This window comes from Gobio gobio (assembly GCF_949357685.1).
Source record: "Gobio gobio genome assembly, chromosome: 19".
NCBI lineage: Eukaryota > Metazoa > Chordata > Actinopteri > Cypriniformes > Gobionidae > Gobio > Gobio gobio.
In genome coordinates, this window is record NC_137112.1 from 7,493,412 (window position 1) to 7,510,522 (window position 17,111).

At 38.3% G+C, this 17,111-nt stretch overlaps 2 protein-coding genes across 2 annotated transcripts; both read right to left on the minus strand.

Moving 5' to 3' along the window:
• Positions 1-881: 881 nt before the first annotated feature.
• LOC307143599 (mediator of RNA polymerase II transcription subunit 26) lies at positions 882-12,247 on the minus strand. Its single transcript, XM_079845326.1, has 3 exons — positions 12,149-12,247; positions 11,429-11,503; positions 882-3,560 (listed from the first exon to the last, which is right to left on the minus strand). The coding sequence occupies exons 1-3, from the start codon at positions 12,218-12,220 to the stop codon at positions 2,325-2,327; spliced, it is 1,383 nt and encodes a 460-aa protein (XP_079701452.1). The 5' UTR covers positions 12,221-12,247; the 3' UTR covers positions 882-2,324.
• A 1,043-nt stretch (positions 12,248-13,290) lies between these two features.
• On the minus strand, positions 13,291-16,314 carry LOC307143153 (uncharacterized protein). Its single transcript, XM_079844457.1, has 2 exons — positions 14,642-16,314; positions 13,291-14,544 (listed from the first exon to the last, which is right to left on the minus strand). The coding sequence occupies exon 2, from the start codon at positions 14,529-14,531 to the stop codon at positions 13,557-13,559; it is 975 nt and encodes a 324-aa protein (XP_079700583.1). The 5' UTR covers positions 14,532-14,544; positions 14,642-16,314; the 3' UTR covers positions 13,291-13,556.
• Between the last annotated feature and the right edge of the window lie 797 nt (positions 16,315-17,111).

Sequence of the window (17,111 nt, forward strand, 5' to 3'; positions counted from 1 at the left end):
CTTTCTTTTTATTCAACAAATGTAAGTACAAGCAATTAATTACATTTAAATTGAATTGCCAACATTGTCAACCATGTGAATCCTTGTCAACTGGTAACACAGTTGACATTTCGGCCATTTTAGGGTCTTGTGCAAACTGCTGGCCTTGGACTAGTTTGTAGTTGACCTTGATTAACTTATGCTTTTATATTCTTTCTCTACACATTTATAAATATAACATGTGACGCAAGTTCACCAGAACATGTTGATAATAACACAGTTGACGGTCAATTAATCTACTCCATGTGCAGACAATAATATAGATCATATATTGAAGAGAAGTTATGACTTAACACACTGTCATCAAATTTCCCTCCTAAAAAAGAAAACAAACCTTTGCTGATTTAGAGGGGGGTTTAAAGGGAGTAACACAGTTGACACTGATTTCTCGGACATACACAGAATTGATGATTTAATGTAGATGCAGGAGCAAAATATTTGTTAAAACAACTTTCTCATAATTTCATAATTATTTTGGACAAATATTTATAAGAAATGTATACAGAAACATGCAGTTTAGAGTTAATCTGAAGAGCAAAACCTCACATTTACCAAATCGGACAGCACAAAAACAGCAAATTCCAGTATAGAATATGCCATTTTTGCAAGATATAAGATAGGTATCTGTTGGATTTTGTATTAAATGAATAAGAAATGTCCCCTGATATCAAAGCGATCATTGCTTGAAGTGAAAAGTTAATGAAAAATTTGTAAAATTGATAATTGAGTCCATGGCCATGGCATGTACCCCTAATTAGAATGACTCAAATGTTAAACAATAACAGGCTTTTCTTGGATCGTATATGTCCCTCATGCCATCATGGTATTTTTTTTTTTTTCTTGAAACAATAACAAAACAATTATTGATGAATAGAATGTCTTGATTATTACAGGTATTTTTTGAACCCATTTTTGCCAACAGAATGGTAAATAATAATAAAAAAATTGTTCAAAAACATATACTGTGTATGCTGTTAATGCTCCTCACCTCCTAAAATGAGACACGAGTATGCAAAACATTTAAAGTTGCTGTCAAATTATTATTTAAAAATGACTCATCTAACAAGATGGAGTTAAGTTAGCCGTAGCTCGTTGAGTGATCAACATTTAGCTAGCTAACCTTCTACAGATAAACAGAACTTTTATAACTATGTCAGATATGTTTTTACATATTTTTGACCGGACAAACATTCTCCATAACATAGCCTAACAGGGAACTTTAAGAATGGGACTAGCAGGATAACATAAAAAAAAAAAAAAAAAAAAAAAGGAAGGAAGGAGTGAGAGTTTGAGCTTTTTTCAGTTTGACCAGTTTATATTCCAGCAGGAAAAATCAATAATGTCATTTCCTGAAAATGGTCTCAATGGAATTATGGTCTTTTTTGGAAGTCGAGAAATACATTACTAACAGGGTGGAAGATGACTTAAGGGACACGGTAAATTAAGAAAATTGGAAAAATAAATAAATAACTATAGTCTCACATGATTTATTTGTATGATTAGAAGCAGTTTAGCCTATTCTATGACATAATCCAAAAATAATTTGAGATTTTTATCATTTCATGACTTATAGTTCTTGTGGAAGTTGATAATTTTGCACTGAGGACATGACAAAATGTAATACATATATCAATAAAAAGGTCTGTAAAATACAAAACAGTATTTTTAATGTCTATTATATCTGTTTAAGTGATAAAGAAGACCTACATATATAATTCAAGCCATTTCTTATATAGAAAATATGAGTAAGTAAATCATAGATACAGAAAAGTTACTGCATAACAGGAATGACTCTAATATTTTTCACCATCACCATGTCCATAGGGGCTACATATATAGGCTATATAATGTAAATCATTTTTTAATACGTCATAAAAAGATTTAGGCCTATGCAAGTAATCAATTGCAAGTGTAATACAAAAAATCATAAAAACGTAGGATGTTATTATATTTACAAAAATGATATAAGATGAAAACACTGTACAATCAGTTTTGAAAGCTTTTATTATTCTGTACATATGAGAAATGTGTAAGTAAATTCTGCCATCTACATGAGACATTGAGGAACTGCAGTGTTACTCTAGTCTTCCATACTGGAAACAATGCTCTAAATAATCTATATGCATATAATGGAATGGAGAATGTGTCAGGTCATTGGTACATTAATAAAACTCAGGACAGAGGATTCATAGTATATACTAATGGACCATAAAGAATAGACAAACACAGGTCTAAAATAGTTGAGAATCCACATTTGGAGATTTAAGAAACATGCTGTTGCAGACTCAAAGTCTGTAATCTATGGACACATAAGGCAAGATGTTAAGTTTACTCCCATCTCCGTATGGATCCAGGGTTATGGACTGAGTCCAGTCATACCAGTTATTTCTATTGTCATAGCAGCCATTCACACCATGCCATCGATGACTGCGTATCCTGACAAGGTCGCGCTCTGTGATCTCTCGGCTGACCCCAGGAAGGCCTATAACAGGGAAATCGGGTATAAACGCATGTGTTTTTCTGCACACGTTTGAATTATTTTTCTCTTGCTTGAATTTCTCAGCCAAAGAAAAGTCCATCCCTGATCTTTCTGAAGTTGGCAAGCTATTCTGAATCGTTTTCCTTAGTGACGTCTCTCTCCGGTTTGTCTGTTGGACCAGACAAAGGTTTTGTTTCAGGCTCTCACTGCCTTGGATTTCACTTCCCGTTGCTCTCTGGCTGTCAGATGTTTTGCTGGATATCTGTCGAGTCTGAGGGTCATACGTTAGTTTGCCTGCTTGCAGTTGTGTCGTTTTGGCACCGTCCTCTGCAGGACATCCTTCGAGTTTGGCAGTGTGGTTGTTATGCTGATCCTTCGTATCCTCGAAAGTCCGTGTGTTTGTGTTTGTTTCTGTCACTGTGCTGGAGACCTCGTAGAGGTTCACGTTCAGCGTTGCAGGTTTGAGTATGTTGAGGAGGTCTGAAGGCATCTTTATGTATGAATCTTGGATGGAAGAATTGAAAGGTAGAGTAGAAGTAATGCTGGTGGATTGGGCCGGTTCCTCAGCCGCCATAAGGTGCTTTGTGTCACTGTGACCGGCCGAGGTGGCATGTCTTTGGGACTTTGGGTGCTGGTCTTGGAAATGCTGACTGGACAGCGACGATCTCAAGCTTGTGAATTGTTGTAAATGCTTGATGGAGGAGGAATATGGTCTGATGGCACGGACGGGTATTTTACTCTTTCTAAAACTGGTGGGGTTTTTAATGGTTTTCACTGGTACAGAACCCTGAGACATTTCATCCCTCTGGCTCATGTTATTGTGGAAAAGAGTTCTGCTGTAATTTCCCGCGAGGGTCGGTGCTGATCCAGGGATACGTTCAGCGGGAATTGAATCCACAAAGCTTGAGAGCCCTTTTGCCGTGGCTTCGTTTACTCCAACTAGCATCTGCCAACTTCGTACAAGATTTTTTAAACGTTTAACAAGATCTTTGTCTGTGCTTCTTTTTCTCACATCGTTGATCAACTTTCCAAGCCTGGTTTCCTGGAATAAAACAATTCCACACACAACCATTTATAAATACAGTATATACAGTCAAGCCCGAATTATTCATACCCCTGGCAAATTCTGACTTAAAGTCACTTTTATTCAACCAGCAAGTTTTTTCTTGATTAGAAATGACACAGGCGTCTCAGAAGATAAGACGATGTACAAGAGGCATCATTGTGGAAAAAGTTATTACTCATCTTTTATTTACATTTGAACAAAAAGGGGCATGTCCTACATTATTCATAACCTTTGCAAACTGTCACAGTCTATGGCAGCGGTGTCCAAACTTTTTTAAAAGGGGGCCAGATTCAGTGTTGTGGACACACCCGGGGGATGGATCCTTTTCTATTATATATATATATATACATATATACATACATACATACATACATGCATACATGCATACATGCATACATACATACATACATACATACACACATACACACATACACACATACACATACACACATACACACATACACATACACATACATACATACATACATACATACACACATACACACATACACACATACACACATACACATACACATACACATACACATACACATACACATACACATACACATACACATACACATACATACATACATACATATACATACATACATATACATACATACATATACATACATACATATACATACATACATATACATACATATACATACATATACATACACACACACACACAGTATGATATTTTTTCTTGATTTTTGTTTGGGAAACAAGAATGCAAACAGAGACAAGATTATTTTGGGCGGATCATTTTGTTTGTTTTAAGCAAAAACTCATTTTATTTTCCAGAAAACAAGAAAAAATATATTTTGTCATTTAACTTATCTAGTAAATGCATCTAGATTTAAGATTTTTTTTTAGATATATTTAGACTAGAAACAAGACAAAAATACCAAGTTAGAGCATTTTTTGCAGCGCACACATGGCACAAAGAAAAAATATTATTTCTATATCTAGAATGGCTTTATGGTACTTAGTCTATAAACATATAAATACAAATGCACAAAACTGCAAGTTTATGAACAAAATAGTCTGCAATTTGGCCTTAATTGCTCCTTTAATACATGTCTACATTTAAAATGAGATATTAACCTACATTTATGACAAATTACCACGGTTACAGGTAGTGTTACCACAGTAAATCCATGATAAATGTTGGTGAATTGTTGTTTGAAAAGTATTTTAACTGAATCGGCTCAGTGTTTCTCCTGATTTGCACGTTAGTGTTGTTGATTAAGTCAGCGCTGTTTAACTGGCTTTAATCTAAATCAAATCACAGAGATATTTGCAGCTCGTTCCGGAGACCGGAACACTTCTCACGGGCTGTTTAGTGGTCCCGAGATCGAAACACTCAGCAAGTAAACACATTTATTCAGACTCAGAGCTTGCGAGTTGTGCTCATGTTTGTGCTACGCATAGATATCCATAATAAAGGCTAGATGTCTTACGGCGGAGTCGCTAACGTCATCACCGGCTGCCATCTTGTCATAGGCATGGCTATGTGGTACCTAATGTAAGGCGAGTGATCTGCAAATACTCTTATCTCACTGAAATCTTGACGGATTCACAAATGGTTTGGTTTCTTACAAACGTTATTAACGTGGCTATAATTATGGATGCTTGAACAAATTATGAATCATTTTTCATAAGTATGCAGTGTCATAACTACATCTCTGACGTTTATAACAAACCAAACAGTTTGAAAATCGGTAGAAAATTTAGCAAGTTATGGTTATTTAAAAAGTGAAAACACCCATGAAAACAATGTTACGAGTGAGCGAGATGCCTGTGACAAGATGGCCGCCAGGTGCGGACGTCGACCTCCATTGGCCAGCAGCGCGGACGAGACATCTAGCTTTTATTATGGATATCTATGGTGCTACGCACAAGTAGCGCTGTTTTGTTCTGCTTTTGGCGTGGTAATGTTTCCCTGGCCTAAAGTCTTGTACTGCCACCTTGTGTTGACATTGTGAAACTGCACGCTTAGTAAATAATGAGTGGCGGGCCACATATAATATATTTTAATAGACACGCTGTGGGCCGTTTGAAATTCATCCCCGGGCCGGACTTTGGAAACCCCTGGTCTATGGAAAATCCAAAGATCTATACCATTCCAAATAGTCCAAGCTGTTCTAAAGCATCATAGTTACCCTGATTCATTGGGAACAGCTGTTTTAATCAACTCAACAGGTGAAAAACAGAAGCTCTATGCTGTTGGTTTGTGGACAGTCATGGCTAAGACAAAGGAGCTCACTGAGGACCTGCGGCTGTGCATTGTGGCTGCTCACAAGTCAGGAAAGGGCTATAAGACCACATCTAAATGTTTGGAAGTTCCAGTGGCTACAGTGCAAAGTATTGTTAAAAAATACAAGACGTTCCGCACTGTGAAAAATCTCAGAGGACGTGGTCGGAAGTCAAAAGTGACACCTGTGCTGGCCAGGAGGATAGTGAGAGAGGTAAAAAAAAATTGGGGTGTAATGGTACACGTATTCGCGTGTACCGAACGGTTTCCGAATGCAATCTTTAACAGTCAACAGTCGACTTGTTTTAAGCGCGGAACACACTTCAATCCGAGTTCCCACACGAACATATTAAAGTATTCAGTCCATTTTATCACGAAATTCAACTGATAAATGGCGTTTTGACGCTCTTTAATGTGGCGTGACTGATCACTGATCACAGTTCAAGCGGCCTGTGAACTCGATCGATCATCTCTTCCTAAAGAATAAACATGAATGAACATCTGAAGGTATGTCGAGGATACATTACAACTTACTGTCACTTATCATATGTGGTGTAATCGCTAAATCAGTGTTTCAACGGCAGAAAGACCTCAATATGACCTCAAACTGCTTGTAAACTAAACAATGTCATGTAGCATCACATTTACCTCAGGCAGTCATTCAGTGTCCACAGAATTTAATTCACTAGAGAAATCAACTCTTTCACTAAATAAATGCACTATATTAGTCTATTCATCATATTCCACTGAACCTGTTAGTGATGTCTTGATTATTTAATGTTTGTTTAAATAAACCTGTCATGAAAATGACAGACACTGTGTATAAATTATTATATTTCAACAACGAATTGGAGAAAAAAACGATTTTATAATTAGATTTAAGAGTTATTGCAAAAACTGCCTTATGTGAAGTTTACATGTTTGTGTACAATGTTATTTGAGTGTTGATTATTATATCTAAAAATAAATAGCAACTGAATTTAGGCTAATAGTTTGGGCTCTGTTGTTAATCTTTAATAATAATGTGCAAGTAAGGGCTCCCTATATAGTTTAAAGCAATATCTTCAATAAACTTTTAGTTCCAATTTAATTCATTTAAGGACAGACCCTTTTTTTCAGTAAACCACAGTGAATAAAAATAAATAAATAAAAAGCAATTTTGTAAAACTGCTGTACCGAAAACCCATACCGAACCGTGACTTCAAAACCGAGTCAGTTTTGTGTACCGTTACACCCCTAGTAAAAAAGAATCCAAGGATCACCACCAAGGCCATCCTGATGAATCTGGGCTCTGCTGGTGGCAACATCTCAAGGCAGACAGTCCAACGGACACTGCACACCGCTGGGTTCAACGGACGCAGACCAAGGAGGACACCACTTCTCCAGATAAGGCACACAAAAGCCCGCTTGGCCTTTGCAAATGCTCATCTGGACAAAGAAGAAGACTTCTGGTCTTCTGTTTTATGGTCAGATGAAACAAAAATTGAATTGTTTGGCCACAATGATGTAGCCTTCATTTGGCGTAAAAAAAGGAGAAGCCTTCAACCCTAAGAACACATCCCCACTGCCAAACATGGTGGTGGGAACCTAATGTTTTGGGGGTGTTTTTCAGCCGGTGGACCAGGGAACCTAATCACAGTAAACGGCACCATGAAAAAGGAGCAATACATCAAAATTCTCAACAAATGAAATCCCATTGAGAATCTGTGGAGGGAGCTAAAGATCAGGGTGATGGCAAGGAGACCCTCCAACCCTTCTGTTTAGTTGGAGCTCATGGCTAAAGATGAATGAGCAAAAATACCAGTGGAGACATGCAAAAAGCTGGTTAGCAATAATAGCAAGCGTTTGATTGCTGTAATAGCCAATAAAGGCTTTTCTATTGATTATTGAGAAGGGTATGAATAATTTTGGACATGCCACTTTTTGTTCAAATGTAAATAAAAGATGAGTAACAATTTTTTCCACAATGATACCTCTTGTTCATCGTCTTATCTTCTGGGAGACGCCTGTATCATTTCTAATCATATATATATATATATATATATATATATATATATATATATATATATATATATATATATATATATATATATATATATATATATATTACTGTAAAATCGAATTAGTTAGGCTTACTTAAAAAAAGCATGCAAACCGATTGCCTTAAAAAAGCCAAGTAAAGTGAAATAGGAATAGTATGTTGTACTGACAAATGCTTAGTTAGTATAGTTCACTTACACAAGAGTTCTAGTAACTAAAAAAATAACTGTAGAGAGTACTACATCTTTTACTTTAGATTTACTCTTGACTTAGTATAGCAGTCATTGTTGTGTTTTGCTGAATTTTGAAGTCTATGTGTGACTCAAGCATGATCAGCTGCGAGATATTGTCACAAATAAAGGTGGATTATATCAACCCGATTGAAAGTTTCACATGTGTTTATGAGGTAAGTGTTAACAATAAAATTGTAAACGATCATTATATGACATAAAGGGAAATATTACATTGGTTAATTTTATGTCATATAATGATGGTTTACAATTTTATTGCTAACACTTGCGTCATAAACACCTGTGGATCTTTCAATTGGGTTAGCCTTTAAAATATGACCTTCATTTCTGACTTTGGGTTAGGGTTATCTAGGTCAACTTTTAAAAGCATCCTATGTATTACTTCTCTTCCTTTGAAACCAAATAATTTCTTGTTGCATCTCGCATCAATAGAAAGAGAGTTATAATAATATGAATGTTCCAAGTGCCCAAAGTGAACACTGATCACCATGATGGGTGTTTTTTTTGCTTGACAAAATGGCACTCAGACCAATCAATTAATCTTAAAGGGTTAGTTCACCCAAAAATGAAAATTTGGTCATTAATTACTTACCCTCATGTCGTTCGACACCCGTAAGACCTCCGTTCATCTTCGGAACACAAATGAAGATATTTTAGTTGAAATCTGATGGCTCTGAAAGGCCTGGTCCACAATGCACTGTACACTCTCAAGACCCTTAAAAGGTACTAAAGACGTCGTTACAAAGTCCATCTCACTACAGTGGTTCTAAAATAACTTTATGAATCGCCGAGAATAGTTTTTGTGCGCAAAAAAACCCTAAATAACGACTTATATAGTGATGACCGATTTCAAAACACGGCCTCATGAAGCTTCGAAGTGTTATGAATCAGTCAAATCATGATTCGGATCGCGTGTCAAACCGCCAAACTGCTGAAATTTGGCGATCCAAACTGCTGATTCGGCTCACTGATTCATAACGCTTTGAAGCTTCATGAGGCCGGGTTTTGATATAGTCATCATCACTATATAAGTCGTTATTTAGGGTTTTTTTGCGCACAAAAACTATTCTCGCCGATTCATAAAGTTATTTTAGAACCACTGTAGTGAGATGGACTTTGTAACGACGTCTTTAGTACCTTTTAAGGGTCTTGAGAGTGAACCGTGCATTGTGCCAATGGAGGCCTTTCAGAGCCATCAGATTTCAACTAAAATATCTTCATTTGTGTTCCGAAGATGAACGGAGGTCTTACGGGTGTCCAACGACATGAGGGTAAGTAATTAAGGACAGAATTTTCATTTTTGGGTGAACTAACCCTTTAACTTGGGTTTTCTGAGTAAACAAGGAATAGTATGTGAATAGAACATATTACTAGATTTTTACAATTAAGTTAAGACATCAAGTAATGTTATCTAAAGCAGGGGTTTTCAAACTTTTTGTGTGTGTGGACCACTATTTGTAATCAAAAAATTTTGCGGACCACCTCATAACACAAATAATAAAATATGTCTACACACAGTCCTACCTGAATTATTCCGCACCTCTAAATAGGCTTACTAGCACTAAAACTATAACTAGTCATCACATCAGTACAACAGGCTTGTTAAAAGAAAGTTTACTGCAGACAACGGCTGCTACATATTTAATTTATTTATTCTGGCTCATAGATGCATCCGACTCACTGTCAATCTCTTAATTTTTTGTAACTTCTGCCTCTGTCTCTTTTCTCTTCAAAGAACCTGTTGCTATCCACCGATCCATAACAGCACTGAACTTGAACGCCACGGCCGAGCGCCACTAGCCTATTTTTGTAATCGCACAATAACTTGACAATTAAATACAAATGTTAAATCAATATAGGCCTACATATTCTTTTTACTTTTTATTTTTTATGGGAATTTCCTGGTAAAATGAAGGTAAAAAAATATTATTTTATTTTATTTTATTTTGCCTTTCCACGGACCACCTGCAGTACCCTCACGGACCACTAGTGGTCCGCGGACCACAGTTTGGGAATGACTGATCTAAAAAGTGTTCTAAAAAGAATCACTGTTGGATTTTACAATATAATTTTGGAAATGTAAAAGCTGAGGTAACTGAGGTAACGTTAAGCGCCAGTCTGGCACGTTTTCAGATTGCATATGGAAGCTAAACTATCACAGGAATTCATTGAAAAGTTGAAACACTCATTTGTTCTGCACCGCTCCGTTATGAATGTCCGTGCGGCCGTCTGTGTCTTATATTCTGTGCGTGAGATCTCTCCCCTATGAGCGGGTTGATAGTAGTCTTTAGCCTCTGGCCAAAAAATCCTCCGATGACGCAAATATCGTTTTTTTCCATAAATAAAATGCATAATTCTCTCGTCTCAGGGGGATATGAGGGGGGAAAGTACCATAATTCAAATATACTATGGGGTTTCTACTGATACAAAGCCTAATGCTAAATCACTGAAGTTACCCTTTAATGCTAATTGCTGCACTCTAAAAAATGCTGGGTTAAAAATAACCCAAGTTGGGTTGAACATGGACTAACCCAGCAATTGGGTTGTTTTAACCCAGCATTTGGGTTGTTTTAACCCAGCGTTTGGGTAAAATGTTTGCTTAAAACAACCCAATTTCTGGGTTAAAACAACCCGATCGCTGGGTTAGTCCATTTTCAACCCAACTTGGGTTATTTTTAACCCAGCATTTTTTAGAGTGTGAAGTTACCCTTTAACATCACAGGAATAATTATATATATATATATATATATATATATATATATATATATATATATATATATATATATATATATATATATATATATATATATATATATATATATATATATATATATATATATATATATATATATATATATATATATATATATATATATATGAATAATATTTCATAATATAGCTCTGCCGCCATATTTTTTATCCAATAAATGCAGGTTGAGCATAAGTGACATCTTTCAGTCCCCAAACCTTTGAACAATAGTCTATGTATATTTGAAATAATACAATAAAATGAAAGAGAATACTTTCACAGTTCATCACATGAACTATGTGTATGTTCTACTAATGTTTGGCATTGTCTACTTCATTTGTATTCGTACCATAGTATTGTTTTTCTTTGTTACATGTTTCACTTGAAAAGTGTGCTTGTGCTATTTGTCCTTCAAATAAATGCCACTTTAGATGGATCACTTAAGAGTGATTTCAGTCTTGAACTCTTATTTTCAGTGTGACACACCATACCACCATACTGATAATAAACTCAATGTAAACATACTGAGTTAGTATCTTACCACTAGAGCCTCTTTAGTCATGGGGTATCTTTCCAGACAGCATATCACATCCAATACAGCCATCATGTTCTGTATCTGCTGACAGGTAGAAGTTATGCTAATGTCACTTCAGGCTTTCATAATATTCTCTATGCATTTAAAAAAAAACTTTCATTGATTAATGATTCATCATTTTTCTGTATGTTAGGAAGTCAGTTCCTGTGTCTTTTTCAGAAGTTGGTCATATTCATGAAAGTAAACGGGCCTTGTGTATTTGAATCCACTCTCACATGTGCACCTGCAGCAGTGGCACTTTCAGATCCTAGTTATCAGTTATGGTTGAAAATGCAAATGTGACATTCTTGCATACTCTGTGAAAAATCTGTGAAATAAGTCCCTAGAGAGCTTGTCTCAAAAACAAACCTCACCACAGCGAGATTTAAATTATTTTACTTGGATGTGACAAATGTGAAATGTCAGTTTAAAAAAGATCCACCCTTATAATATTTATTCAGGTAAAAGTTGGCACTGTTTGTCTTTCATCTCAATGACAAAAAGTAATTTACCTTATTCATTTAAGGAATAAAACATTTATCTTATTTTAAGATAAATATACAAAGACTGGCATTAATAGCTCGTCAATCATTGAATGAATGGGTAGAAAATTCCATTAAAAATGCATGATTAAATAAAGTGACAGTTAATACTAATGATGCATATCCAATATGGATATTTACTCACATTATTTTGAGCATCGACAGCTTGCAGGAGCTGCTCTTTGAGTTGTTGAGGTCTTGATGAAGCTCTTTTCATCGTCAGACAGTGACGCTTTGAAAAACACCAACTGATAGATTTGCAGCAATAAGAACCAACACAACTTCAAACATGCACACGTCACTCGTATGAAACCACTTTACAGCCAACCCCATTTGAGCTCAACTATGCGTGTCAACGCATACAGGCAAATGACTAAACTGTCCCAAAAAGTGTCCAACAGGTGCAATTCTGTTTTCATATAGACCTACAGAGATTGTGTACATATACAATTTTTATGAGCTCATATTCACTGAGAGACTAAAGAATACTTTTAAACCTCTTAAAATACTTTTAATTTTTCACACTACACGACTACAAGTGAACTAATTGATGTGATTTGAAGGCCAAGTATAACCATACTCTGAATTTGTCCTTTAACCCATCCAACTTAGTGCACACACATTAGGAGTAGTGAACACACACACCCAGAGCAGTGGGCAGCCATTTTGCTGTGGTGCCCAGCCGGGGAGTTGGGTTTACCCCTCAGTCGTGGATATTGAGGGTGGAAGAGATTGCTGTTCATTCGCTCCTCCCAACTATACTTTCCTGCTGGTATTGAAAATCGAACCTCCAACCTTCGGGTTACAAGTCTGACTCTCGTAACATTAGGCCACGACTGTAAAAACTTAAAATGCAATTCAAATAATGAAATCTTAATTGTGATTTTACAGGACCTAAAAACCGCACTTTCCATAAAGGAAAGTTTTTTTGAAAATAGGCTCATTTTCCAACTCCCCTATAGAGTTAAAGAAACACAAATTGGGACTTTAGCTTATTCACCCTATCCCCCAGAGTTAGATAAGTCCATACCAAGGTTATTATAGTTTTTCATTCGTTTTTATTTTATTTCGTTTTGACTTTTTGTTTTCAAATTCAGTTTAGTTTTGATTCGTTTTTAAAGTGGGTTTGCTAGTTTAGTTTAGTTTGTATTTTTTGAAAATGCTTAGTTTTAGTTTAGTTTTTAGTGTTAGTTTTAGTCTTTTTTTGTAATTTGGGTTATTTGTCAGGTGCAAGATTCAAAAAGGTCAGAAAAAAATTGTGTAATAATAACTCAACAAAAACATCATACAATTTGAGAAAATATTCATTCAAAAATAAAACCAGTACATAAAATGTACATATGGGCACAAATATGTAAACAGTCTCAACATGTACACGTGATGTGTGCCAGTAAAACACCTAAAGAGCCAACAGACTAAAGAAGACATACATGAACCGCATGTATTCAACCCATTTTTGAGCTAAAATACAAATATATGGCTAAACCTAAATTGAGCTAAACCTAAATACCACAGCTGTACAATATTCACACCCTATACTAAGATTACCCTACTCATCTGGATTTAAGCAGCAAACATTCAGTGTAAGAGTAAGGCTGCTCATGAGTACTGTGAGGGTCATGAGTCCTGAGGTGGTCATAAGATGGTTCCCCATTGCTGTCCTTCAGCTGGTCATGAGTCTTGAGATGGTCATGAGATGGTTCCCCATTGCTGACCTTCAGCTGCTCATGAGTACTGTGAGGGTCATGAGTCCTGAGATGGTCATGAGATGGTTCCCCATTGCTGACCTTCAGCTGCTCATGAGTACTGTGAGGGTCATGAGTCCTGAGATGGTCATGAGATGGTTGCCCAGTGCTGTCCTTCGGCTGCTCATGAGTACTGTGAGGGTCATGAGTCCTGAGATAGTCATGAGATGGTTGCCCAGTGCTGTCCTTCGGCTGCTCATGAGTACTGTGAGGGTCATGAGTCCTGAGATAGTCATGAGATGGTTGCCCAGTGCTGTCCTTCGGCTGCTCATGAGTACTGTGAGGGTCATGAGTCCTGAGATAGTCATGAGATGGTTGCCCAGTGCTGTCCTTCGGCTGCTCATGAGTACTGTGAGGGTCATGAGTCCTGAGATAGTCATGAGATGGTTGTCCAGTGCTGTCCTTCGGCTGCTCATGAGTACTGTGAGGGACCTGAGTCCTGAGATGGTCATGAGATGGTTCCCCAGTGCTGTCCTTTGGCTGCTCATGAGTCCTGTGAGGGTCATGAGTCCTGAGATGGTCATGAGATGGTTCCCCAGTGCTGTCCTTTGGCTGCTTATTAGTCCTGTGAGGGATCTGAGTCCTGAGATGGTCATGAGATGGTTCCCCAGTGCTGTCCTTTGGCTGCTCATGAGTCCTGTGAGGGTCATGAGTCCTGAGATGGTCATGAGATGGTTGCCCAGTGCTGTCCTTCGGCTGCTTATGAGTCTTGTGAGGGACATGAGTCCTGTGACCCTCCATGATCCATTTATGTTGCATGGCTTCCAGTGGAGTCATGCGCATCTTGGGGTCCCACCTGGAAAGGTTAGTAATACATGGTCAGTACATTTATGGCGCTTTTCCATTACCAGGACCAGCTCGACTCGACTCGACTCAACTCAAGCAGATAGTACCTCCACAATAGTACCTAGTCGTCATAGCGACACCACAGGAAACTGCCATGGACGTAATCTTCTACGTGACACACACCCGCTACCCACACACACAGGACAATGGAGGAAATCGAGTGTATGCTTTTTTTGATCCTCGGGATGTGGCTTTTTCTCACAGCAAGAAGACAAATGTTATTTCAGGAGAGGCTGAGGGCAGCAAAACGAAACACTGCTGACAAAAACAGGAGAGTTTGGGAATTACTACAGAGTTCAGACTACGAGACGAATCTGGTTGTTCAAAGCCGACACAAGAGGGTAAGTTATGCTAACGTTTGCATATGTGTAAATACTATACTATTTACAAAGTATTTAATCAACTTTATAGCTACCAGTATTACGTACTAAAATGTGTATGCTTTATGTGTTTCAGATCTGTTTCGCTTTGCAAAGTCGCCACGGCAGACCGGCTGTTTGGGCTTTCAACTGAGCTACCGAGTGGTGGGATGTTATTGTTCCCGGTTTCACAAACGCGCAGTGGGTTCAGAACTTCAGAATGTCCGAAGAAACATTTATATACTTGTGCAACAAACTGCGTCCAGTGATGGAGAGACAGGACACAAGCTTCCACAAGTGTGTTCCTCTAAAGAAGAGAGTGGCCATCGCACTATGGAAGCTTGCAACCGGTTCAGAGTACAGAACTGTCGGCCATCTTTTCGGAGTAAGCATAACAACGGTTTGCCGGTGTGTTCAAGAAAATATGTCGAGCACGGGTAGTGGTTGAAAACGCTTTTGGTAGACTGAATGGAAGGTGGCGTTGTCTCATGAAGCACATTTCTGTAGAGCACATTTCTGTATAATGTACCATATTTGCAATATGAAAATGATGCGTTTGAAATGCTCGTCGGAAGCCAGCGGAATCTGCTATCACTTATCACATGAGGCAAAACGCTTATGATATGCGAGAACGGGAGCACAATATCTGATTGCCTGGAACACCTCCAGGGGCGGACCAAATGGACCTGTTAAAGAGTTAGTTCACCCAAAAATGAAAATTCTGTCATTAATTACTCACCCTCATGTCGTTCGACACTCGTAAGACCTCCGTTCATATTCGGAACACAAATGAAGATATTTTTGTTGAAAGCTGATGGCTGAGAAAGGCTTTGGCATACTCCATTGGCATTCAGTACATTTACACTCCCAAGACCCATAAAAGGCACTTACAACGTCGATACAAAGTCCATCTCACCACAGTGTGGTCCCGCATGCGCGAGAATATGATGTAGCGCCGGGGTTCGGGAATCCATGAAATGCACACTCTAGCCCGATTTTGAGAACTACGCCGAGACCTAAAGCACGATCAATGTAGAATTCAACAGCTTAGACACGCGCGTCTTCCTCTGCTTATAAACAAATCGCTTCTGGGTCATGCGTCCGAACGCCGGATCTGCGTAATATTCTCGCGCATGTGTTATGGAGGCACACACGGAAGACAAGAACAAGTTGGATAAAGGTGTTATTTAGATTTTTTTTTGCGCACAAAAACTATTGTCGTCGCATCGTAAAATGATTGTAGAGTCACTGTGGTGAGATGGACTTCGTAACGACGTTTTAAGTGCCTTTTATGGGTCTTGGGAGTATTAATGTACTGAATGCCAATGGAGGCCTATCTGAAGCCTTTCTCAGCCATCAGCTTTCAACAAAAATATCTTCATTTGTGTTCCGAATATGAACAAAGGTCTTACGGGTGTCGAACGACATGAGGTTGAGTAATTAATGACAGAATTTTCATTTTTGGGTGAACTAACCCTTTAAGACAGTGATCAACAGTTGATACTTTGCTTTTTGCTTGAGACATCTTTGTTTTGTGCGTCTAGCCACTGTTTGCAGTAGCAACGCTGCAGCTGACTCGTGCTGGCTTCATCATCTTCTTGCCTGCACGTTTCACCAGCACTAAGAACCACCAAAGCTCTTTCCGAACTCAACGACTCCGTCTGAACCTCGCCGACAAACTTCAGCGAGCGCCTCCAGCTAGGGTTGCCACCCGTCCCGTAAAATACTGACGCGATTTGTTCCGTATTTTACATAGGTCCACACATAGTTCAATAAACACACAAGGATTTTGCAGTGTGGAGAATATGGAGGCTCCAGCAGTTGCGCCACGAGACGCAGAGAAAGCCGGTTGCGTAGCAACGACGAAGCCTTACTCAACGCAACCCGGAACCGGAGACAAGCTCCTCCCGGCGGAGCCACCCTCGACAACCAGAGCGCCCAGCCTGCAAACGCAACGACCGCCCGCCAGCCAATCAGCGCCGCAGCCCTTCCTCACGAAAAGAGCACACGCTTCAGAGAGCAGTCAGACAACGTAGGTACAACTTTCATTTCTGGCCGAGCTGATGGAAATTGGGTCGAGCAGACACACTAAGGGTTTAATAACTTGATTCTCTCAGGTCATGGTTTAAGAAATAGCTGCTAAAGCTAGAAGGTTGGG